This window comes from Megascapheus bottae, chromosome 14, assembly GCF_031878675.1.
Source record: "Megascapheus bottae isolate mThoBot1 chromosome 14, mThoBot2.hap1, whole genome shotgun sequence".
NCBI lineage: Eukaryota > Metazoa > Chordata > Mammalia > Rodentia > Geomyidae > Megascapheus > Megascapheus bottae.
In genome coordinates, this window is record NC_143522.1 from 46,581,514 (window position 1) to 46,607,039 (window position 25,526).

Genomic DNA, 25,526 nt, shown 5'->3' on the forward strand with positions numbered 1-25,526 from the left:
GAAAGAGCTCAAGGACAGCTCCCAGGCCCAGAATTCAAGCCCCGTGTCCAACAACAACAAAAATTTAAAACACATTATAAAATAAAACTACTTAGAAATATTAAATATATTAAAATATAATATATTAACACAATACATTAAAATATATTTGTGGAAGCTATATTTATTCTTCAAAGAAAACCTATCATACTAAGTGTTCATATGAAAACTAGAGGTAAGCCTCTCATTCATACAGAATTTTCAGAAAAAGAGAGAGGTTTAAACCAAAACAAGCATAAGGAAATGGTAGCCAGAGACTACCAATGGATTGACAACATAAAATCAATATTAAAAAAGGAAACAAAAAGGTGTGTGTATGTTTGAAAAGATAAATGCAAATTAAACTTCTTTCCAAACTGATCAAGACAGTAAAGAAGAAATAACTTATGAACACAGAAAAGGAAGATGTCAAAAGATTTTTACTGCACTTAAGATTTTTTTTGCCAGTCCTGGGCCTTGAACTCAGGGCCTGAGCACTGTCCTTGGGCTTTTCCTCAAGGCTAGTGCTCTACCACTTGAGCCACAGCACCACTTCTGGCTTTTCTATGTATGTGGTACCGAGGAACTGAACCTGGGTCTTCATGCATGCTAAGCAAGCAATCTACCACTATGCCAAACTCCAGGCCCTGCACTTAATATTTTTTTTTGGGGGGGGGGGCAGTCCTGGGCTTGAGTTCAGGGCCTGAGCACTGTCCTTGGACTTCCTCAAGGCTAGAGCTCTAGCACTTGAGCTTCAGCACCACTTCTGGCTTTTTTTTCCCCTATGTATGTGGTACCCATGAATTGAACCCAGGTCTTTGTACATGCTAGGCAAGCAATCTACCACTAGGCCAAATTCTTGGCCCTACACTTAACATTTTTTAAAAAAAATATTGTAATAGTCTTACCTAAGAGGACTATATTCCAAGACTCCTAGTGAGAATACTGAACCGTATATATACCATGTTTATTTCTTGCTAACCCTGAGCAAAAGAAGCTCACATGCAGTGCCCAGGCCTTGAGTTCAAGCCCCAGGACCAGCAAAAAAAAAAAAAAAAGCCAGACACCGTTGGCTCATGCCTATAATCCTAGTATAATCCTAGTATAACCTTAGCTACTCAGGAGACTGAGCTAGAGAGGCTGTTGTTTGGGGCCAGATTGAGCAAAAATATCTGTGAGACTTAATCCCCAATTAAGCCTTTCAAGCCATAGCAAATTACCATCTCAAAGCACCTCAAAAAGCATTTTCTGCTTTTCAAAATATATTTTTAGTCTCTACTATGTAGATGTTATCCTTTCTTTTCTGAACCGTTTACACATATTTCAAAGAAAATTTGTGCCCATTTCTTTCCTTACTTTTTCCCTTTTTTTTTTCTTTTCTGGGGGTGGGGGACAGTCATAGGACTTGGACTCTGGGCCTGGCAACTCTAGGCCTGGCTACCACCCTACCCCCTGAGCCACAGCGCTACTTCCACTTCTTCTCTTTTGTTCTTTTCTTTATTTTTGCCAGTCCTGGGCACTGTCCTTGGGCTTTCTCAAGGGTAGTGCTCTACCACTTGAGCCACAGCACCATTTCTGGCTTTTTTCTATGTATGCAGTACCAAGGAATCAAACCCGGTCTTCGTGTATGCTAGGCAAGCACCAAGCAGTAGGCTAAACTCCAGGCCCTGTTCTATTTTAAAGGAATAGTAGAAAGCAAAAGCTGTAAGACCTGTTCAGAGAAGTTATAACTAGACAGGTAGACTTCTAATCAGAGGGAAAACTGGTAAATAGCAAAGAAGGTATGTTCAGAGGGTTGAAATTCAACACCAAACACTACATCATATAGGACTTAACACTCTTATTTTCCCCCAAATACAGTTAGTTCCTTTCAAATATACAACTCAAATCAACCTAAAGTGTAAAATTAAACTTTTCAAAAATTAAACTACCAAGTAAACTCTAACCAGATACCCTTCTGATCAGAAACTTTTAACTTGCTATTTTCTGTTTTAATCAATCATTTCTCTTGTCTTACTTCAACACCTTGTGAAAAGTTTTCCCCTCATACACCCTGGATGCTGCTCTATTCATAAATTCATAAAAAGAGGTTTCAATAGTATTGTTCATTAGGGAAATTGAGGAAAACCCTAATGTGATATCATTAAATACCCACCTAGATGGCTAAAATTAAAGAAATGTGTGAAGTATTACAAACATTTGGAAGAAACGAATACACACACTGCTATAGGAGTATAAATTCAAAATAATTTTGAAAAGCTTGTTGGTAATGTATACTGTAAGTACATATCTGCACAACCTATTTGTATTTCACTAGTGAAATTCCACTACAAATTACTAGTGATGTAGATATGCAGTTCTATTTATAAACTATACCAAAATAATTACAAAATATTTATAGTAGCCTATTGGTAATATCTAATAATAAATTTTAAAATAATAAATTTTAAAATGGTATGGCACAATAAAAAAGAAAAAGTAAAAACAACAGTGTGAGGTAGGAATGTGGCTTTGTGTGAACAAGGCCCTGAGCTTGATTCCTCAGTTCCATGAAAACTAAAAAAGCCCAAGTGACGCTGTGGCTCAAATGATGGAATGCTAGCCTTGGGTAAAAGAAGCTTAAGACAGGGCCCAGACTCTGAGTTCAAGCCCCAGGACTGGCAGCTAATAAACCTACACTGTAAATGCTGCCTTCTTGCTCACACTGAAGAAAGATTACATCTCTCTCCTATTCATTTTGTGATTTCGGCTTCGTCTTAATCTATTAGCATACTATTACATAGGCTGCTCTAGGCAACAATTTTTACAAATGTCATTTTAGCTCCTGTGCAAGTCACAAACCTGTGTAAAGCTGGAACTTTCGTTACACTTGGGTTAAGACTTCTCTGGGGCCAGACGGTAAAACTCCTTGAAACATCTTATTTGGCCCTTCAAAGGCTCGAAGGATCTTCCAAAAGGCTCGCTCCACTGCACAGTTGTTGCCGGCCCACCATCGGTGGACTCGCTGGGCTACCTAGGTGTGTTCCTTCCGTCCACAGAGGCTCAAAGTGCTCCGCAGGCTGTTGAAGGCTGTCACCTTCTAGCCCGAGAAGCGCCGGCCGGCGGGGCGCCGGGAACCGCGAGAGTTCGGCTGTCTACTTTCTGCAGGTTGGTGGGGACGCCGGGACGCCCGAGTGTCCCACCAGCGCTCCGCGGGGACGGGAGGCGGAGGCGGGACGGAACACTCCAACTTGCCGGCGCTGAGAGAAAACCGCCGGAATCCCACACTCCTGAATAAAAGCTGGATTTCTACAACAGTGCACAGGAAACGGTGCCCAGAGTCTGGCTGACCTCCGCGAGGGTCCACCGACGCCCGGCCACGGGGGGATGGCTGGACTCTGCGCCCCGAGTCCCCCCGGCCCCCACAGCCCACCTCGGGGTCTCCAACCGGCCTGCAGGCCGGAAGTGTCAAACCTCTTTTATACCCGTCCAGAACATACTCTAGCCAGGTAACCCTCCCGGCCCACCGGTTTACCTGAGAGGAGGTACGCCCTGAGCCGCACGGAGAGCCAACTCTGGGCGCTCGCGCTCTCCCAGTTTCCCCGACCAGAGGCGACGCTACCGCATCAGCCAATCCACGCGCGCAGAGCCTAGGCCTGGGTGCAGCGCTCCCCGGACTGGGCCTGGAGGGGCGTGGTCCAGTGAGATTGACAGGTGGGAGCTCGCCACACGCCGCGCGTACAAGGCCGAGGGCGGGCAGAAGGGATCCGCACTGGGCATGCGCATTCCGCGCGTCTCCCGCTCCCGGGAAGGGCTTCTGGGAGCGCGAGCGCTGGGAATTTCCTCAGAGGAGTTAGGAGAAATGTTGGACGGTGGCTGTGGTGGGTTCTGAGGGGGTCGGGTGCCTGGCAGAAGAGCAAAATATTGTTGAGATACAACCTTGCCTGGTTAGGGGAGAGCAAACGTGTAACTCAAACACATCTTGCGTCTCTTCGGGAGACTTGGTCCCTTGGTTGGCGGGGCGGGGGGGGGGGGGGCGGGGGGGGCGCAGTCTGAGGTGAGAGGAACCTGGAAGAGGCCCCAGGGCAGGTGAGGAAGAGACGGTCCTCGCATGAGCAAAGGAGATGTCTCCATCCCGGACATAGGCTATTCCAACTACATCGGAGCTGGTCCCTTAAAATCAGGAATGACATCTAGGTTTTGATATCTTGCATGCTTTGTTTTTGTTGTTGTTGTTGTTGTTTTTTGTTTTGTTTTGTTTGGCCAGTCCTGGGGCCTGAACTCAGGGCCCAGGCACCATCACTGAGTTTCTTTTACTCGAGGCTGGAGTCACAGCGCTACTTCCGGCTTTTTCTGTGTCTGTGGTACTGAGTGCTTGCTAGGCTAGCACTACCACTAAGCCACATCCACAGCACTTGTATGTGTGTAAAATCCTGCCTTCCAGCCCCACCCCCTCTCTCCTCTCTCTCCATTCCTTTCTTTTGCCAGTCCTGGGCCTTGAACTCAGGGCCTAGGCTCTATTCCTGAGCCTCTGGGCTCTACCACTGGAGACCGCACCACTTCCAGCCTTTTCAGTTTAAGTGGTACTGCGGAATCCAACCCAGGGTTTCCATGCATGCTAGGCAAGCACTCTACCACCAGGCCACAGTCCCAGTCCCCTTATATGTAAATTCTTGAAGACAAAATGTACAGCCTTACAGAATTAAAACCAAGTATATAATAAGTCAACAAATGGGGCTGGGAAAGGGGTAGAGCACTAGCTTTGAACAAAAGTTCGAGGATAGCCACCAGGCCCTGCATTCAAGCTCCAGGACTGACAAAAGAAAAAGAAAACCATAAAAAAAAGGCCAGGGATATTTTCAGTTGTACAATGAGAGTAAAGTGGAATTTTGACGGTAAAATAATAATTCAAATGTGGTTGTCTTTTTCCACATTATTGCTTTTTCTCCTTTTATATTACTATTATTATTATTACTTGAAATGGTTCTCTGTTGTCCTGAGAGAGGTTTTGAACTTGAGCTGCAATGATTCTCCTGTCTCAGTCTCCTCTGAAGTAGCCGTTGACATGGTGTCTGGCTCAATAGTGCTTTATTCTATCAGATACCAGGTATTTTGTTTACACCTACTAGCTTCCAGGTACTCTTCTAACTACTAGTATTGAATAATAAATGATTTTTACACATCCATAGAGAATAAGCATAAAAATGCTGGTAGCTACACATTAGGGTTTAACGAACATCAGGTTAATGAGTGAAAAAGGAATGGAAGAAAAAGAAATAGGAAAAAAAAACCTTACAAGTAGATTAGTTGTAACAAAACAGTTTATAATATCTACAACATTATACTACTGTTCATTCAAAGGGCTTGTTACAATTCCAGCCTAATTCAGGGTTTAATCACATATTTATGGACAACATACATGCATAAAATGAGCCAGACCCATAATTCACCCAGTACTTGAGGACTGAAACAGAAGGATCATAAATTCTAAGCCAGCCTGGATTACATAGCAAGATCTTCTCTCAAAATCTACCTTTGTTGCTAGGCACTAATGGCTCACTTTCAGAATCCCAGCTACTCAGAAGGTCAAGATTTGAGGATTATAATTTAAAGCCAGCCAAGGTAGGAAAGTTCATGTGACTCCTATTAACCACCAAAAAAACTGGCAGTGGTGCTGTGGTTAAATTGATAGAGCATTAGACTTTAGTAAAAAAGCTCAGGACTCAATAGATACTAGATTGAAAATGAGCTATTCAAATTATGGGTGGAGATGTGAGGGAAAAAACTGGGAGAGTGAGGGAAAAGATTACAGTATACAAAAAGAAATGTATTGTGGGGCTGAGCCATAACTCAGTGGCAAAGCACTTGCCTAGCAAGTACAATGTCCTAGGTTCAATTCCCAGTACCAAAAATTGAAAGACAAAGAAGAAGAAGAAAAAATATATGATGGGAAAGAAGCCCAGGGACAGTGCCAGGCCCAGATATCAAGCCCCAGGGCCAGCAAATAATAGTAATAATAAAAAGAAAAAAAATAAATTCACTGTTTACCTGCCTTATGTACTGTAGCCACTTTGTATATCATCTTGATAATAAAAAATTAAGCTCAAGACTATCATACAACACAAAAATTATATGTAAGCACATAAATATACACAATATATAGGTATATATAAGCTTCCTTTTAAATCTACAGTGTCATATACATATTATATATAATTATATGTGTACTATATATACTACAAATTGACAAATTATAAAACATACTATATTATAGCATTATGTATATATGTATGCATCGGACAATGGAAGTTTATATAACACCTCTTTCATCATGACAATAGAGACATATATATATAGTTTTATAGAGTAGACACACCTAATCCAAAAGTATTATTGCAGTCGTGAAAAAAAGGGTCTAAGAATACTTGAGGCTCATATCTATAATACTAGCTACTCAGGAGGCTTAGATCTGAGGATCAAAGTTCAAAGCCAGCCCCAGCACAAAGGACCTGAGTCTCTTATCTCCAATTAACCTCTAGAAAAAATGGGAAGTGGGGCTTGACTCAAGTGTTGAGCAGTAGCCTTGAGCTGAAAAGCTCAGGGACAGTGATAGGCCAAATTCAAGCCCATGACCCACCAAAAAAAAAAAGAGTTTGGCCTAGTGTGTAGTGCTTGCCTAGCATGCACAAAGACCCAGGTTCTATTCCTCGGTACCACATACATAGGAAAAAAGTCAGAAGTGGTGCTGTGGTTCAAGTGGTAGAGCCTTGAGAAAACCCAAGGACAGTGCTCAGGCCCTGAGTTCAAGCCCCATGACTGGCAAGAAAAAAAAAAAAGAATGTTTGAAGTAGCTGGAAGCTGGTCACATCTGTAGTCCTAGCTACTCAGGAGGTTGAGAACTGAGAATTGTGATTTGACCACACATAAAAAACGTCCATAGGAGTCTGATCTCCAGTTGATCACTCAAAAACCAGGGGTGGTGCTCTGGATCAAAGTGGTAGAGCACTAGCCTTGAGTGAAAGAGCTCAGAGACAACAGCCAGGACATGAGTTCAAAACCCAACTGACCAAAACAAAAATGCTTAGAGTAGAATTAAATGATATGTGAAATGATAAAAAGTTGATTTTCTTTCTTAAGAAATAAGAAAGTTGACAAATAATGACTAATACATTATTTTCTGTGGGTAAAGATTATTTTGAAGGCTGGGAATGTGGCTAAATGGTAAAGTCCTTGCCTAGCATGCATGAATTCCTAGTTTCGATTCCTTAGTACCACATAAACAGAAAAAACCTGAAGTGGTACTGTGGTTCAAGTATTAGCCTTGAGCAAAAGAAGCTCAGGAACAGAGTCCAGGCCCTGAGTTCAACCCCCAGGACTGGCAAAAAAGGAAAAAGGAAAAAAAATCATTTTGTTTCACTTTTTAATGCCTACTGTCTCCGGTTTTTTTTTTTTAATATACAGACCCCATGTTTTCTTTCTGTAAACTATTTTTCTCCTACATTTTTCATAAGGAATTTGTTCAAGCCATCTTATTTTCCTTCCAGCCTATTTAAGACTACTCAGTCCTTTTCCCATAAGCATTTCTTACCACAACTATTTTTCCCCTTATTTCTGTTCCTTTCCTTCTCCATTTGTACATTTCTTCATTCTCCATCTTGCTAGCCTTCTCTGGATAAATGGCTTTAGGCCAGAGGGCATAGGGTATGAAGAAGTCAGAATTAGGAAAACTTGGCGAGATAATATTAGTAGGAAATACCCTGAGTTCTTAAATGGGAAATTAGCAATAGTAGGGACAGAGAAAAAAAGAATTCTTTGAAGAAAAATTAATAAAATAAATATGACAGGGAACTGTAAGCATTTTAATATAACTACAATACTAAAATCATGATGTGCTTTTTAATCTCATTGATGCGTGGTTAATGCTAATAGTAATATACTTTTCTCTTTTCAGTTATGGGGATTGAACTCAGAGTCTCCTACAGGTAAGCATTCTTACCATTAGCTACATATAATCCCCAATGCCATTTATTTGGTTACTGAGTTGGTTCTCTATTACTTGAGCCCTGCCTCCAAACCAGTTTTTTTTCTTGTTATTTTGGAGTTGGAGTCTGGAGAGCTTTGTGCCCATGTGATTTTGACCTGAAGTCCTGCAGAATTCCAGAGCTACCAGAAAGGACATTTTTTATTTTTTATATTACTTTTAATTTTTTTGCCACTCCCAGGGCTTGAACTCAGGGCCTGAGCATTGGCCTTGGGCTTTCCTCAAGGGTAGTGATTTAACACTTGAGCCACAACACCACTTCTGGCTTTTATTTTCTGTATATGTGGTACTGAGGAATTGACCCAGGGTCTTCGTGCATGCTAGGCAAGCACTCTACAACTAAGCCAAACTCCCGGCCCCATTTTTAAAAAATTTTTAATAGTTTAGATTTACATAAAATTGAACAAATATACAGTGTTCTCATATATTCTTCCTGACCTTACAGTGTCCCTTTTTAACATTGTATGGTGTGTTTGCTACAATCAATGCTGATGTATTATTAACTAATATCAATAGTTTACATTAGGTTTTTTATTTATTTTTATTTTTTATTGTATTTTATTGTCAGAGTGATATATAGAGGGGTTATAGTTATATTCATCAGGCAGTGGGTACATTATTTATTGAACATTGATACCCCTCCACATTTTTTTCTCTCAGTTTCCCTCCCCTACCCTCTCCCAGTACATTAGGTCTTAGTCTTTTTTTTAATTAATTAATTAATTTATTTATTTATTTATTTATTTATTTTGCCAGTCCTGGGGCCTGAAGTCAGGCCTTGGCCAATGTCCCTTAGCTTTCTTTGTTCAAAGTTAGCACTCTACCACTTGATCTACAGCATCCTACAGCATCACTTCTGGCTTTTCCTGTTTATGTGGTAGTGAAGAATCCAACCCAGGGTTTCATGCATGCTATGCAAGCACTCTGCATTACACCACATTCCTAGCCCTAGGTTTTACTCTTAGTATTCTATATGCATTCATACAGAACAAACTGCATTTCATGTATCTACCAGGAGGGTCATCTAGTGGTAGAGTTCTTGCTTAGCATGCATGAAACTCTGGGTTCAATTACTCATTTCCACATACGCAGAAAAAGCCAGAAGTGGCTCAAGTGGTGAGCACTGGCCTTAAGAAAGTTCAAGGACAGTGCCCAGGCCCTGAGTTCAAGCCCCAGGATTGGTAAAAAAAATATATTTCACTTCCTAAAAACTCCTTATGGGGCCGGGAGTTTGGCCTAGTGGTTAAAGTGCTTGCCTAGCATGCATGAAGACCCGGGTTCAATTCCTCGGTACCACATACATAGAAAAAAGCCGGAAGTGGTGCTGAGGCTCAAGTGGTAGAGCTCTAGCCTTGAGAAAGTCCAAGGACAGTGCTCAGGCCCTGAGCTCAAGCCCAGGACTGGCAAAAAAAAACCCAAAAATCTCCTTATACATCATCGTTCCCTTCCTCCCTTTGAATCCTTTACTACCACTGACATTTTTTGTCATATATTAGTTATACATAGTAAGAGATTTCATTATGATAGTCCATATGTGCACTTAATGTGCTATAATATACCAAATCATATGATAATCTTTAATCTTGCCACAATTTTTTTCCTTTTCCTGAAATGTAATACCTAAACATCTTGTACTAGCTTTTTTTCAATAAGCATTTGAGGTTCTTCTATATCTTTTATGATTTGATAGCTTACTTTATTTTGCTAAATAATATTTCATTGTATAAATATACTACAATTCTCCAGGAAGCTATGAAGGAAGGCCTTTTCCTGAAGGGATCTTATTCATGTAACTCTGTAGCTATAAGTATTCCCAAGGACTTTCAAGACTACAGTTTGGTTCTGGGAGTTACAGGAGCTAGCAGGATACAAAAGAATACTTGCCTGATAACATTATCAGCACTGATGAACTACTTTTCTCAAAAACAAATACATGTATTTCTCTCTGGTTTTTACAAATTTATTCTTACTTCAATTTCCACAGGTATACAGTTGGTCCACTAAGGCACATTCCAGGATTTTAAATCTACTACTTGCTATCTTTGCAGATCTCATTTTGTTATTTTGATAGGCCAAAGATAAACCCTGTATTCATTAAAGTTACTTCTATTCCACCTGCTAGTTTACTTCCATCCCTCCCTACTTCAAGCTTCAAAACAGAAATGTTTTCTTGCTTTTGTGTGTGTGTGTGTGTGTGTGTGTGTGTGTGTGTGTGTGTGCTGTTACTGGCGGATTGACCTCTGCTTTTGAACTTCTTAGTAAGTACTATCTACCACTTTAGCTATGATCCCCACTACTTTTTCTTAGTTAAATTTTCAGATACCTTGCTTTCTGTATTGATAGATTGTTTTACCTATTTGGATATTTTATATAAATGGAATCATACAGTAGGCCATCTTTTATGTCTGGGTGGAATACATTTTTATAGTGGTAAATAAGGATTTTTCACATTTTAATAGGCAAAAATAAGAATGTGAATAGAAGTAGAGGAAGATTTGATGACTTAGAGTTGAATGCAGGAGCAAAGTTTGTATTTATTGGACAGCTAGATAATGAAAGGAACATAATGAGGTGAGGTCCAATTTTAAATAAAATGGAGGTGGAAATTTGTGGAAAAATTTGAAATTATGAAACAGTAATATTAGAGAGTAGTAAGTGAACTTATTAAGCAAATGAATCAATTTGCTTGAAAGTAATTTGAAGGGTTTTTTTCCTTGTTGCTGTTGTTGGTAGGTGAAGGAGCTTGAACTGTAGGCCTAAGGGCTTTCCCTAGCTCTTCAGTTCAAGGCTAGCACTCTACCACTTGAGCCAAAGCACCTCTTCTCCTTTTTTGATGGTTACTTGGAGATGAGTGTCTCAAGGACTTTCGTGCTGGGCTGGCTTTGAGCCGCAATCCTCCGATCTCAGCCTCCTGAAGTAACTAGGATTGCAGATGTGAGCCACTGGCACCCAGCTTAATTTGAAAAAAAAATTTAGTAATTACATCATTAACAATTTTCACTAGCAGGACTTAGATCTACTTTAGGCATGAGGTGGATAATTGGGTTTCAATAGAATTGTTAATTTTTCCAAAAAAAAAAAAGGAATAGAGGGAGAAAAGAGCAGGTGGTTTAAGGAGCTTTAAGAGATTGGTGATGATGGTATTTTTAAGTCTATTGCCATATTAAGGAAGGAGTAGAATAGATAGTGAGAAATATCAAAGATGATGAGAATAGCAAATTGTAGCAGGGAGATTCTACAGCAAGTTAGATAAGAGGTGATAGTCAAGTTGGAAGATTTAGAAAGAAAATTTTGGAGATGCTGCTGCTACACAGGTAACAAGATCCATATATCAAACACTCTATTCCTTACTGGGCAAGCACCCTACCACCAGAGCCATGCTCCCAACTCCTACACACACACACACACACACACACACACACACACACACACACACACACACACACACACACAGAGATTTGTTAATAGTCTCTCATGAGATTGAGTGTTAAGCTTGAGATGCCTCAGTTCTGACACAAATCCACTGCATGTGCAACATTTACTTGAACCCACATTTGCATTTCCCCTGTGGAATGCAAAAGTAGGGATGGAATAGAAATGATGACACTTGGCTGGGCATGGTGGCTCACACATATAATCTTAGCTACTCAGGAGGCTGAGATCTAAGGATCACATTTCAAAGCCAGCCTAGGCACTAAAGTTCGTGAGACTCTTATCTCTAATTAACCACTAGAAAACCAGAAGTGTCCTTCTGGCTCAAGAGATAGGACAGCGCCCAGACCCAGAATTCAAGCCCCACAAAGAAAAAGAAATGATGATAACCTAAAGCTCAAAGTGCCTATTGTATTATGAGTAAAAAAAAAACCCTTTATCTATAATCCAGTTATTTCATTATCTTTTGTCAAATGTCACCCTAGGATTTCATTTTTAAAAAAGTGGCAAATTCAAAACCTATGTTTATAACCTAGTGACTACAGATAATAACAATATATATTATCTCTTAACAAATGCCAAGAAAGTAGTTTTGCTTTCTTGATGGTACTGGGGTTTGAACTAAAAGACTTACATTTGCTAGGTTTGTGTGATATCATTGACCTGTACCTCCAGCCCTATTTTTTAGTAGCTACTTTAGGACTTGAGCCTTGCCTCCAGCAGCCTTCCTTAGGCTGCTGGGATCATTAAGTGTGCTCCATTGCATCTGTTTCCATTCATTGATTTGGTATCTCTGGCACTTTTCTGCCCTGTCTGGTCTGGTACCCTGAACCTCTCAAACTCACCTTCTTAGATAGCCTGGGATGAAAAGCATGCAGTGTTGTTTTAAGCTGTGGGTTGAGAAGAGGGTTAATTTTCTGCCTGAATTGGCCTTGACCTGAGATCCTCCTGTTCTCATTCTCCTTAATAGCTAGGATTACAGACCTGAGCCACTATGCCAAGTTCCTAAAAGAATATATTTTAAGTGGCCTTACAATAAAAGAAAGGAATAAAGACAGAATGGAAAGAAGGAAAAAGGAGAGGGAGGGAGGGAGGGAGGGAGGAAAGAGAAATGAAATGTGTGAGATAAAACGTGTCTTAATGGGGCCAGGAGTGTGGCCTAGTGGTAGAGTGCTTAACTAACATGCATAAAGCCTTGGGTTCAATTTCTTAGTAACACACACAGAAAAAGCCTGAAGTGGTGCTGTGGCTTAGGTGGTAGAGGGATAGCCTGAAAAAGCTCAAGGACTGTGCTCAGGCCCTGAGTTCAAGCCTCAAGACCAGGATACATAAATAAATAGTGTTAATGTCACATTGTACACATACTGGTGTATCCTACATAATACATGTAATTTTATTTTGTAAAAATGGTTATTGAAAAACTTTAAAGACAGGTTTCTCAGGCAAGCCAACAGCAGTTACCTCTTACCAGTATGTGTATTCAGCCACAACTACTAGCTATGATGTTAAGTATTTCACAGTAACTAAGCCTGACAAAATAAAAGCCTGCATTTTCTCTTACCTCCCCCCAAACCCTAAACTTTAAAAGCAGCAATGCATTTGAAACAATTATTGTACAATCATATGGGGGACAGAATCTTTACTAAGAAGGTTACAGGAAAAGTAGTGTTATTCTGTGAAAATTATTTTAAGGCAGGAAAATAGAGAACATTCAGAGAAGGAATTGTAAATATAAAGAAACTTGTTGATATTGAATCACAAATATCAGCAGGAGAATTAGGAGAGAGGAATTCTGGCTTAGGGACAAACCTAAAGATGCAAACAAGTAAATAGGGATGTGAGATTTAAAATAGGAATCTTGGGAAAAGGATTGTTATCTAAGGTCACTTTTCATTTCTAGTGAATTATAAAATGTGAAGTAGACAGAAAGGCAAAAGGCATCAGTATATGCAAGAAATTCCAGCCACAGAGTGAGTGATCAAGAGACTATCTGTTCATTAATAGCAGAAGACAGTTGAGGATCTGAACTAACAAAGTCAAGCCTTTAAAGTTAAAACATAGGAAACAGCAGCCAAAAAGGAAGAACGAAGTTTATTGGAGAGTACTATGTATCAGAAAAATAGCAGCTATGAAATGCTACTTAGTGGTCAAGGCTCAGCAAGTTAAGGATTTGAAAAGTACAGTAACAGAGGAAAAAACAAAGGCATGGTGAATCAGATATTTTTAATATAGATAGTATATCAAAGTCAGTATTGAAAACATGAACAGACTTTGCTCCCATTTTCTTCTGTATCACTCTCAGTTCTACTTTCTTTCTATCATGTTTCTTTTGGTGGATTATACCATCTTTTCCTAAAAACATCTTTAAAGGCCTGACTGGGATATACTAAGCAATTCCTAAGTTCATTAGGAGGTTTATGGTATACTATTAAAATATTAGCCAGAAAGCATGTTTCTACTGAGTGTATGTGTCTATATGGAACACCCAGAACCATATATATCAATGGCTCTAATTAAAATATAGATCTGAGCACACTCAAACCTACAGGTTTCTTCTTCCTCCCATTGGCTATAATCCTCTAAATAAGTCCCTACTCAATTTCCCAGAGTTGGTACAATTCTTATAGCATTATATATCCTTTTTCCCATATATTTTTATTGTAATTAATAGAAGGGTTACATTATATTCATCAGATAGAAGATGCATTACTTCACATACCCTTTCTCATGTCTTGGTCCCCATTTCCCTCCCCCCCACACACCCTGCCCCTCATGTTGTTTTCCCCCCTTCCCTATCTGTTTTCAAATAACCAAATACGCATATGTACATATATTTCCTTTTTTAAAAAAGAAAAAAATTACTATCAGGGTGATATATAGAGGAGCTACAGTTACATTCATAAGGTAGTGAGTACATTAATTCTTAAGCAGTTACCCCTTGCAATGTTTTTCTCCCACTTCCTCTCCACCTACCCCCTACCAAGTTGTAAAGTTCATTTCCAACATATTGTTTTGTGAATATTGCTGTTACACAGGTTCACCTTTTGTCCTTTGTTTCATCATCTTGTTTTCCCCCTTCCCTTCCCTGATTCAAATAGCCAAATAAATATATATACAATACACCAGGTACCAAAGTCAGATACAGCAGTATTTCCTTTGTACAATACCATCCTTTCCTGTGCTCTCTTCTAGTCCCTCCCACCATCCTTCCCTCCCTCTTGTCTCCACCCAGGAGTTAGATAGTTCATGTTTAACGGTGTCCAGTGATAACCACTGCTGCAATTTTTCACCTTTATCCTTCAAGTTCTGTACCCTTCTACCCTTTCAAATGACAGACATATGAATAAATCATGCAGAGAGAAAACAGAAACAACAGAAGAGGAGACTTCCTATTTCTTATCTTGGAGTTTGTTTCAACATATATTTATTTTATATAAAGAGGCACATAAGCATTGCACCTTTGTGTTTCTCCCCCAAGTATCCTCTTTAGGTCTCACTGGGTGAGAGGGTCTAGAATCCTATATAATTTATCATATCCCAGTATATATTTTAGATCTAATTTCTGCATAAGAGAAAACATGCACCATTTGTCTATAGTTGGCTTACCGCACTTAACATAATTTGTCCTGGGTCCATCCATTTCCCTTCAGATAACATAATGTTATTCTTTTTAATGGCTCAGTAAAATTCCATTGTATATAGGTATAGCCTTATTCCTTGTTACATTGTTTCTACTATGATATGAACTGAGAAATTAATTTCCTCTATAAACCAGTTAAGACAGGCTATAGATTAATTCTAAGAGAAGGCCTGGGGACCCACGTAGTTTTTTTCATGTTGACTGCCTAGATGGCCTTTTTATTTCTAGATTCTTATTTGTGTCCCAAATAACAGAACTCTTAACACTTGAATGACATCTATGTATTGTTTCTAGTATTAAATAGTTTCCTCAAAGAAAAGCACAGAGAAATGAGGGTGAGGAACTGTGGGGGGGGGTGGGGGAGGGGGGAGAAGGGAGAAGGAACCTGGAGAAAGGGAGAAGGTGGTCTCCTCATTTTCTGCTAGTTTGGAGTTGGAATCTTCTCCAAAGGTGTAGGGTCGAGAATATTGACCTGTGGGTTGTAGAAGGCTCAGGAAATCATTTGGTCTAGACCTACCAAGGCAATCATAGGCAGGACTCATATTTCACTAACTTCAGCAGCTTTCTTTATGGAGTTATAAACGTTTATTTTTTTTATTTTTTATTTTTATTTTTATTTTTTTTGCCAGTTCTGGGCTTCAGCTCAGGGCCTGAGCACTGTACTTGGACTTTCTCAAGGCTAGAGCTCTACCACTTGAGCTTCAGCACCACTTCCAGCTTTTTTCTATGTATGTGGTACTGAGGAATCAAACCCGGGTCTTTGTGCATGCAAGGCAAAAACGTTTTTTATACCTTGGTCCCTTGCAAAAACAAACAAACAAAACACAACTCCTCACTGATTTAAGTCTCCAGATTAGTAATACCATAAAGTTGTAGAACCTTTAAGAGGTAGGATCAATTATATCATCTTATGGTTATTAAGAGTATATCCTGGGGCCCCAGGAGTGAGTTGTGGAACCCTGACTTTTCCACTCTCTTATTTGCTTCATTGAGGTGAACTTCAAAGGCTTAAGGTAAATGGCTTTGTTCTGCTACTCACTTTCTATAATGATTATCTTGTTTCACCAAAGAGCTAATCATAGACTTGAACTTCCAGGACTGTGAGAGCAACTTGTGTGTGTGTGTGCCTGGCTGGCACTGAATTGTGATCTTCAGATTTCAGTTTCCTGAGGGGCTAGAATTATAGGCATGATTCATTGGTGTCTGGCTCATGGTTTAAATTTCTAAATAACAACATGAAAGATATTTTAAAATATGGTTCTACTCATGGTACAGTGAATACCACAGTGTATATTAGTTTCTAGTTAAGATACTTAAGAATTTAAGGAGAAGAGTATTTCAAAAAGCAAATATCTTTAAAAGTAGTTTTTCACTCATTAATTTTTCTAATTATGACAGAAACTACTGTTTGTTCCTACAATTTTATAATAATTATTTATAATGTTCCTACTTCGCAATAGTAATGTCCCATCATGACATTTCCTCCAAGGAAGAACCTGACTATACTTGTGAACAAGTTGATTAATGAAGATTATGTAGTTTCCAGAGCTTTTTAAAAAAAATTTTCTTTCCTTTCTTCATTTGTGTGTTAGCACTGGGGAAATAAATTTTGGTCTTGCTTAAGTCATTATTATTTTGGCATTTTATGGTAGTGATCTAATGGCTCAATATCAAAGAGTTGGCAGATAACTGAAGTTTAATTGGCATTTTAAGGTTGCTGAAGGTGAAATGCTCAGCCATTTTGTAAAATGATAGACAAATCAACAATTTAAGCATGTAATTCTTTTTTCAAGTTTCATTTTATAGTAATAAAGATTATGTACAGAGGGGTTACAGCTATCTAAGTCAGGTGAGGAGTACATTTCTTTTTGGACAATGTCACCTCTTCCCTTGCTCTCTCTCAGTTTAATTATACAATTCTTAATCAAGATAAGACACATAAATCAAAATGGCTTTAGCCGTTTTTGTTTAATTAAGACATTACAGCATTTTTCTTTATTTATTTTTATTTTTCGCTAGTCCTGGGGCTGGAACTCAGAGCTTAGGCACTGTCCCTGAACCTCTTTGTGCCCAATGCTAGCACTTTATCATTTCAGCCACAGTGCCACTAAAGGTTTTTTCTGAGTAGTTTACTGGAGATAAAAATCTCAAGGGATTTCCTGCCATGGCTGGCTTGGAACTAGGATCCCCAGATCTCAGCTTCAGCTAAGTAGCTAGGATTATAGGTGTGAAACGGCCGCTGCCCAGCTTTATTTTAGTTTTATAAAAAGGCATACATTACAATTTTTGTTAATTGTATTAAAGGAGCTAATATGAGTAATTCAACATTTTATAGAGAGAACATACTAAAAGGTTGTTTATGTTCTTCTGTTATTTAGGTGTAAATCACAAACTTTAATGTTAACAGCAATCAACAGACAATTGGTTAAAATAAAGGTTCCTAAGGCCTAACCTAAATATTCTAATTTAGTAGTCTGAAATGAGGTCCATGGATTTGACTTTCTAACATTCATAAATTCAGATGAGTACCTTTACTTTGAGAACTTCTGGCCTGGGACTTATTTGCAACCAGACTCCTTCCTTCCTTCCTTCCTTCCTTCCTTCCTTCCTTCCTTCCTTCCTTCCTTCCTTCCTTCCTTCCTTCCTTCCCTCTCTCCCTCCCTCCTTCCTTTCTTTCTTCCTTTCTTCCTTCCTCCTTTCTTTTTTCTTCCCCCTCCCCTCCCCTTCCCTCCCCCCCTCCTCCTTCTTCTCCCCTGCTCTTTTTCTTGCTAAAATATTGCATTAGCTCAACTGCAAGGTCTTTATGAATTGGACCTGCATGCTTTGACTTAGTTACCAGACAGAATAACTAACTCCAGTTAACTTATTCACACGACCCTTAGTTGAAATTGTACTGAGTTCTGGCTTGCCAGTGGGCAAGGGTTACTGTAGGCGTCCCCCTCTGGGCTTCAGACTGGGTTTCCAGTGCATTTTCAAAGTAGGGCCACCAGCCAGCCAAAAGCTGGCTCTTGACAGAATGCCAATCTAAGAAACAAAGCCTGACCTACAGGGTCGGCCAATCTCACCCAGTCCGCTGATCTCTTCAGAAACCTTGGTGTCCAGGCAGGGCGAGAAACCACCCCGAAGTAGTGCAGCCTGCAGGTTCCGGTGGTGGCCTGGCCGCGAGCCAGTGCCCGAACCGCCATCTCTGGGTACTCCGCGATTGCTGCCCCGCAGGGAGTCCACCCTGCTTGAGGTTCAACTCAGTCCGGGCTCTCTTCTCAGGAAGGCTTCAGGCCTGTGTTCAGTGGAGACCTCGCTCACCCGACTTGGCCCTTGCTACCTCGTTCTGCGGCTGCCCACCATGTCCACCAAGCCCACCAAGCCTGCCAAGCCCAACGTCGGCTTCCTGCGCGAGATTTCTCAGCAGATCTTGGCTGGTGGTTTTGCGGGTAAGGCCGCCCTACTTCGACCGCAAGCTGGTCGCTTTCTCCATCTCAGACAGTCTCCCCAAGCAGGAAGTTTTCTCTGCTTTCACAAACTTCCACAGTGCTGGGGAGGTGTATAACCTGGGGTAGCTTGAGCCCAGGAGACCTAAGCTGGCAGCGGAGGCCGAGTGTCCCTGGTAAAGTTGCCCCAGCGCCTGTGCCAGTTGCTCCAGGGTTCTGGTCTTCTGTGTTCCTTAGGCTAAAAACCAACAGGCAGCAACCAATGCCTGCAATGTTGAGGAATCATTTTGCTTCTTGATTATTTTACTTGAAAATGATCTAATCCTGCCTGACTTAAGTTTGTGGTTATTTCTGTTTTGTTTTTTTTGCCAGTCCTGAGCTTGAGCTCAGGGCCTGAGCACTGTCCTTGGACTTTCTCAAGGCTAGAGCTCTACCACTTGAGCCTCAGCACCACTTCCGACTTTTTTCTATTTATGTGGTACGAAGGAATCGAACCCGGGTCTTCGTGCATGCTAGGCAAGCACTTTAACCACTAGGCCAAACTCCCGGCCCCTGTGGTTAATTTTTGTAGATTTTTTTTTTCCTTTCAAGTTAACATGGATCTTTCAAAGATCCTGCCTTCCTCACCTAGGTATTATTGTAAAATTCCACAACTTTTCTTATTGTATGTGGTACTTCTTGGGTTATATTCGTGCCATAAACAGACATATTACAATTAAACACATTAAGACACACAAAAAAAACTTTTGATATAATGGGCGCACATTAAATTAGAGATGTGTACTGTGGGGATATTTAGAAAAAGATCTACTATAACCAACCTTGGAACTAATTACTATTAAATGTTGTTGGAGAAAGTTACTAACCATTAAATTATGCTTTGTGCCCAGACTTTAAAAGTACTGGTTGAAGACTTAACCTTATATTCACTGATGTATTTTATTATAAATACACATACCACTACTAATTGGTTTCTAATCATAAATGTTTTTATAAATGTAGATATTCTTTCAACAACTTATAGTAAGGTAACATTAATAAATTATATAAGACAATGACTGGAAGATGTCTGCTGTTTAGCTGATTAATTTTCAAACAGATTTGAATTTTTTGATAAGACTAGTTACTGTGAACTAGCATTTCAGGGGGAACTGCAAGTAACCATATGTATCATCTGTGCATTTTCCTAAGTATAATGCTTTATTAATAGAATAATTGCAACATTACCCATAAGTATTCTATGTTCATCTGTTATAATGGTTAGTGGCCCTGCCAGTTTCTTAGTTCTTCTCCAGTAATACTAATCAACCTGCATTAATTTATTCACAAGTTTTGGTGAAATTCCACAATGTCCAAGGCTTTCCTAGCAATACCTGATTCACTTGATTCCAAGACTGTGACCCTGATAACAGAAAATTCACCTGGTCCCAAAAGAAAGCAGAGCTAATTGATTATCATCCTAAGCTATGATAAAGGACTCTTAAGTATTTGCATATTGGTTTAAATATACAGTAGGCACAACTAAACTCAAAAGATGTTTAAAGTGAGTCAAAACCAAATCTTTATATTGTTTTCTTTGACAAATATTTGATATAATGTGTGTTTCCATCTATAGTCATATTAATATAAGAAATTCAATTAATACAAATAAAAACATAAGATAAATTTAAAACAGCATAGTTGATACACATAGTTTCTACTACGGAGTTATTGGAACATGATGAGAGTACTTTATACTTCCATCATAGTTAAAAAGGCGCACATTTTATTCTGTCTGGTCAAAAACATCTCCATAAAACTTTATTTATTGCAACCGTAATAATGCAGGCTAATCCTATTATATATACTAGACCAGGAGCCAGAAAGAAACATACAGGAGTGGTAGAGTTTTAATTAAAAAGGAAATGCATTTAAGTCTCTGAAACTAGAGTTCTGATTACTGTTACTATCGCCTGTGTATGTATGTATTATATGATCTTCTGATTGTAAAGGTCAAAAGTACATTCTGAGTCAATGTTCTTTTAAAGGAAAAAATAAAAACATAAGAGAGATTTATTTTAGAAATACTATAGTTTCTTTTGGAATTCATTGCTTTCTGGAACAGCATTCCTGGAACAGTCTGAAATCAGGCTGGAACATTTGAGAGAACTCAGGAAGTAAACTCTCTCCATTTCTTACTTTTTTTGTTAAGTTCTAAAATCCTCAAGGCAGCAAGTTAAGACGAATTATAGGACAATTACTCCTACAGGTATTAGGATGGCTTACTATGCTTCCACAGATTTGCTTGATAAAGAGTAGATATGGATTCCAACAAATTATTACTTACACAGACTGCAAAAGCAAGTCAAGATAGTGTCAGTTTCCTGTAATCTTAGTAATCCAGATAACAAATGAACTAAACAGGCCAGAGGATAAAATGTTAGTGCCAGCCCCTCTGTTGTTGAGATGCTACCTTCAAACCACAGCAAAACAATTTTGTAGACATTCTGAAGTTTGCAGCTATAACTCTAAATGGGGGTGAAGTGGAAAGCTTTGCATTCAACTGAAACTGAGAGAATGGCTAAGAAATGGTATTGTAGCAGCCTTCCATGATAGGAAATGCAACTTCTCAGGAGCTCACTGGGTAGCTTATCTCCTCATTTGCTTGCAGAAATTACAGGACCCATTGTGGCTGAGTTTTGCCTGTCCAGTTATGTGGGGATATACATGGTTGGTAGGCTGTCTCCTCTCGGGTAGGGCTATTTCTCTATGTTCTGATGTTGGAAGCACTCTTATTTCTTATAATTAACTGCTTATTTTCAGCTCTTCAGTCCATGTGGTGCTACCTGGTCCCAAGTGGCTTCTGAGTATGCATTTTCTTCACTAGTCTTTCCAGGAGAGTATTAGAGACTGACTTGCTTTAGGTCAAATTGTTGGAGAATATTCAAACCAGTATTGGGAAGGACCTACCTCTGTACTAGGCAATTACAGCCAATTCACATGTGAATGGCTGGGGTAAGGTGGGATGGGCATTTCTGTGGGATCTTAGAAAACCAGATACATCAGGAGAAGGACAATATGCAACAATGTATGTCTGTCTTTCATTGCAAATGGCTTGTGTTAAAGTACCAGCTGTAAGAGAAAAAGCTGAACAAGAGTGCAAGGCTCTGAGTTCAGACCCGAGTACCAGCACTAATACATATGTATGACATAAATGTGTGTCATATATGTATGTATATATATACATATAAACTTACGTATATGTATATATATCTCAGTCTTGAATTTGTAGTTATAGCTATTATATACAGATATACTACTTATGGAACTTTGTCATATATGATAAAGCTCACGACAAGTCACGTGACAAACTAAGACAGTCTACAGGCCCTAAAGGCTGAAAGGACTTCATCATAGACCTTATTCATAGATAAAAAAGAGATTCTGAGGTTTGAGTATAAAAGCCCTAGATGGGCTGGGAATGTGGCTTACTGGTAGAGTGATGCAAGAAGTCCTGAGTTCAATACCTCAGTATCGCATAAACAGAAAAAGGCATGAGGCTGGGAGTGAGGCCTAGTGGTGGAGTTCTTGCCTATCATGCATGAAGCCCTAGGTTCAATTCCTCAGTACATAGAAAAAGCCAGACGTGATGCTGTGGCTAAAGTGGCAGAGTGCTACCTTTGAGCAAAAAGTGTCCAAGCCCCAGGATTGGAGGAAAAAAAAAAAAAAAGCTCAAATGGTATAGTTTTAGTGAGGGAAAAGAAGCTCACAGACAGCACCCAGGCCCTGAGTTGAAGCTCCAGAACTAGCAAAAACAAACAAACAGACCCTTTGAAGTTCTATCCTAAATCCCCCTTCTATGGAATCAACTCCTGCCCCTGTCTCCTTCTGCCTATAGAATCGTACTCATTTTCTTTCAAGTTTCAAAGTCCCACTTAGAATGTCTTTTAAAGCTTGCTCTAACATGACACCAAATATATTCCTCCACATTTCTGGGCTCTTTTTCTTCAGAGACCTATCCTTATTTAATTAAAATTATTTTAGTCTGTATCCTTAGCCTTAATAGCATGAAATTCAGGTGATAGATTTGTAGAACCCAATGAAAAGAACTTCAGGAAGACCAGCAAGGCACAGCACTGTGGAAAGGGTAAGGATGCGAGTAAGAAAAGATCACTCTTGGTACTAAAAATTATGGTCCATGGATGAGCAACAAAGATATATGTTGATAACTGCTAAAAATGTAGGATCTCAATCTTTATTTTAGACTTACCATATCTGAACCTGCATTTTAGGATAGCTACAGTCATTGGTTTGCATTTTAAAGTTTTGAAGGGCTTTTTCAAACTGTGTTTGAAGTTCTTTGAGCAAGACTCTGTAGAGTGGGAAGGAAAAGCTAGATTTCAGGAAAAAATTTCTTTTTGATGGTCATTTCTGATTAAGGAGAGAGAATTAATTTTGTACTCTTTATTATATGCCCTCAATTTAACTTTCAGGCTTCTTTTCCACATGTCTCCTACACATTCCATTCTGTTTCTCCTACCCAGGTCTTTTCATAATTCTTCAATGTTATCTCTATTTTTAATTCTTGGAATGTCTTCCCTGTGTTTTCTGTTGAAATTTTATCCATATCAATGGTCTAGCTTGAAAATGTTTTCCAGGTGGTCTCTGAAGCTTCAGTATTTTCATTAGTTCAAGAATGGAGAAGCCAGTTCCCAGTCACAAGCACTTGTAACCCTAGCTATTTAGGAGGCTACATCTTAGTATATTAGTTCAAAGCCAGCCCAAACAGAAAAGTCCCCATGAAACTCATATCTCCAATTTACTATTCAAAAAATGAAGTGGAGCTGTGGCTCAAAGTGGTAAAGCATAGCCTTGAGCAAAGGAGCTCAGAGACAGTGCCCAGGCCCCAAGTTCAAGCCTCAGGACCAATAAAAAAAGCAAATGAAAGTAGCTAACATCTATTGAGTAAATACTAAATGCCAGTTCAAAGGTTTATGTGTATTGTCATTTTTAATACTCCCCAAATCCTAGAAGGTAAACATTGACTTTCAGCCCAATGTAAATGTAGTCATTTTAGTGTTCAGTCTATCCAGAGCCTCTGTATACAGTTGGATTTATTTTGGATGGGAAAAAGGGGGTCTGGCCACAATGGCAAATAGGAACCAAAAATCTAGCCTACCTATAGACAGGAATACTAACAGAATTCCTTTATACTTGTTATATCACTTAACAGCTTTGATCTCAGAACCTCCCTGTTCCCCTACCATCATGCTGCCTGGAAACTAGGAAGGCTTTAGTAGTGTTTCTTGTTATCCACAGAGTCACAGAGCTTACTTGGGGTCAGGAGCATGGTTCTACCATTGGCTCTGTTATGTGTTCCTAAAGATTATTGGGTTGTTCTAATTTTGGAGTTATGTAAGAGGAGCCTTTCAGGCCTATTAGATGGTCACTTACTCCAAACTTCAGAAGACTTTTGCACCCTTCTCAGAATTTGCCAGGATCTCTGGTAGAATCAACTTTAGTCCCTGGGAGGTCTTGATCTCATCAGGGCCTGTCAGGCTTCCTTGTGAAGATAGCACTAGACCACATAGAGACCAGATCCACGATTACCAATTCTAGAGACTTACTCCTGTATCCTACAGTCTTATTAAAATCCGTCCAAGTCTTCCAGTCCCTTTCAGAATATGTCCTAGGACTTATTCTAATCCATGTACTACATACTTGATCACTCTGCTGTTTGGACACTGATTTATTCTACAGAACTGTCAGGTTGCTGTTACCTACTCTCCAGCCCCATCCTAGGTCCCAGTATCTCTGTCTTGTAAGTACATATCCCATCACAATGGTTTTTAATTTATACATTTCCTCGGGGGCCATTGCTTTCTTTTAAATTAATTGAGTTAGTTCATTTGTCCTGGAAATAAATTGGAGGATTTTGTGATAAACATAGCTCAAGTGCTTTGTGCAGTATAATCCCATTGATTACCAGCAACAAATCAAATGAGAATATAATGACAGACTATTTTTGGTGGAGTAAGGATTAGGGAATCTTGGAATTCGTGCATATGAGAGCAAATGTAAATTGTTATTTCTTTTCCCAAAGGGGAAAGATTTTCAACAAGATTTTAAAAAAATCTTAAGGGGTTAGGAGTATGGCCTAGTGGTAGAGTGCTCACTTAGTAAGCACAAAGCCCTGGGTTCAATTACATGGTACCATATACAAAGAACAAAAGCCAGAAGTGGCATCATGGCTCGAGTGGCAGAGGTTTAGCCTTGAGCAAAGGTGTCCAAGGACAGTGCCCATGCCCTGAGTTCAAGCTCCAGGACTGGCAAAAAAAAATTAATTTCAAGTCTTAATTAAGAAAATTCCCTATTTTCTCTATTTTATGCACTTTATATAAGATATCTAGCTTTTTAAAATACTATATTAATAGTTAGAATATGGTTAAAAGAGATGTTTTACTCATAACTATGTATGCCAGAAGGCCTCTGGATTTTAATTTTGTACTAGGTAATAAAAGTGCTGATGCACCAGGGGGTAAGCAGGTGAAATTTTTGATCAAGGAAAATTCTTTTTCAGAATGGGTGCAAAGGGGACACACATGTGATTTAGATAAATGGCACCTTTGGAAAGTTGGGATTTGAGGAACTATAATTGTTTGATAATAAAGAGCAGGTTGTAGTGAAACAGGTGAGCTTTTATGACACATCAAAGAGAGGCTGGAACCCATTATCTGGATAATTAAGGGGGAAAACAAATTCTCTCTTATTTTAACCACATAGGAAGCAACTCCATTGCTCAAATTAATTATAAAATACTTTTAAGGGATGTATTTTGATTAAAATGTAGTCTCTCTGAGAAAAATCTAGTTCTCAGATAAAATTTAAGGACAAATAAAGTTTGCATAACCACATTTTAAATGATTGCTTATTGCACTTGCCTTTCTTGAAAAATGAAAAAAAATTAAACGTAAGTATTCTTAGTAATGTGGGTATGTGATTCAAACTG

The 25,526-nt window shown here is 39.3% G+C and overlaps 2 protein-coding genes across 7 annotated transcripts in view; one reads left to right on the forward strand and one right to left on the reverse strand.

Moving 5' to 3' along the window:
- Mipol1 (mirror-image polydactyly 1) overlaps window positions 1-18,249 on the reverse strand; it is a 268,040-nt gene extending 249,791 nt beyond the window's left edge. Inside the window, exon 1 of one of the 6 annotated variants that reach the window (XM_090345136.1) lies at window positions 18,176-18,249. The gene's annotated coding sequence lies outside the window, so the exon portion shown is untranslated. Of the gene's footprint in view, window positions 1-2,859; window positions 3,283-3,532; window positions 3,664-18,175 lie in introns of those variants that run through there. The other 5 variants (XM_090345140.1, XM_090345141.1, XM_090345133.1 and 2 more) reach the window with 5 other exon arrangements.
- Slc25a21 (solute carrier family 25 member 21) overlaps window positions 18,246-25,526 on the forward strand; it is a 478,529-nt gene continuing 471,248 nt past the window's right edge. The window contains exon 1 of the mRNA XM_090345142.1: window positions 18,246-18,541. Within this exon, the coding sequence (XP_090201268.1) occupies window positions 18,454-18,541 (88 nt within the window). The 5' untranslated portion in view covers window positions 18,246-18,453. The remainder of the gene's footprint in view (window positions 18,542-25,526) is intronic.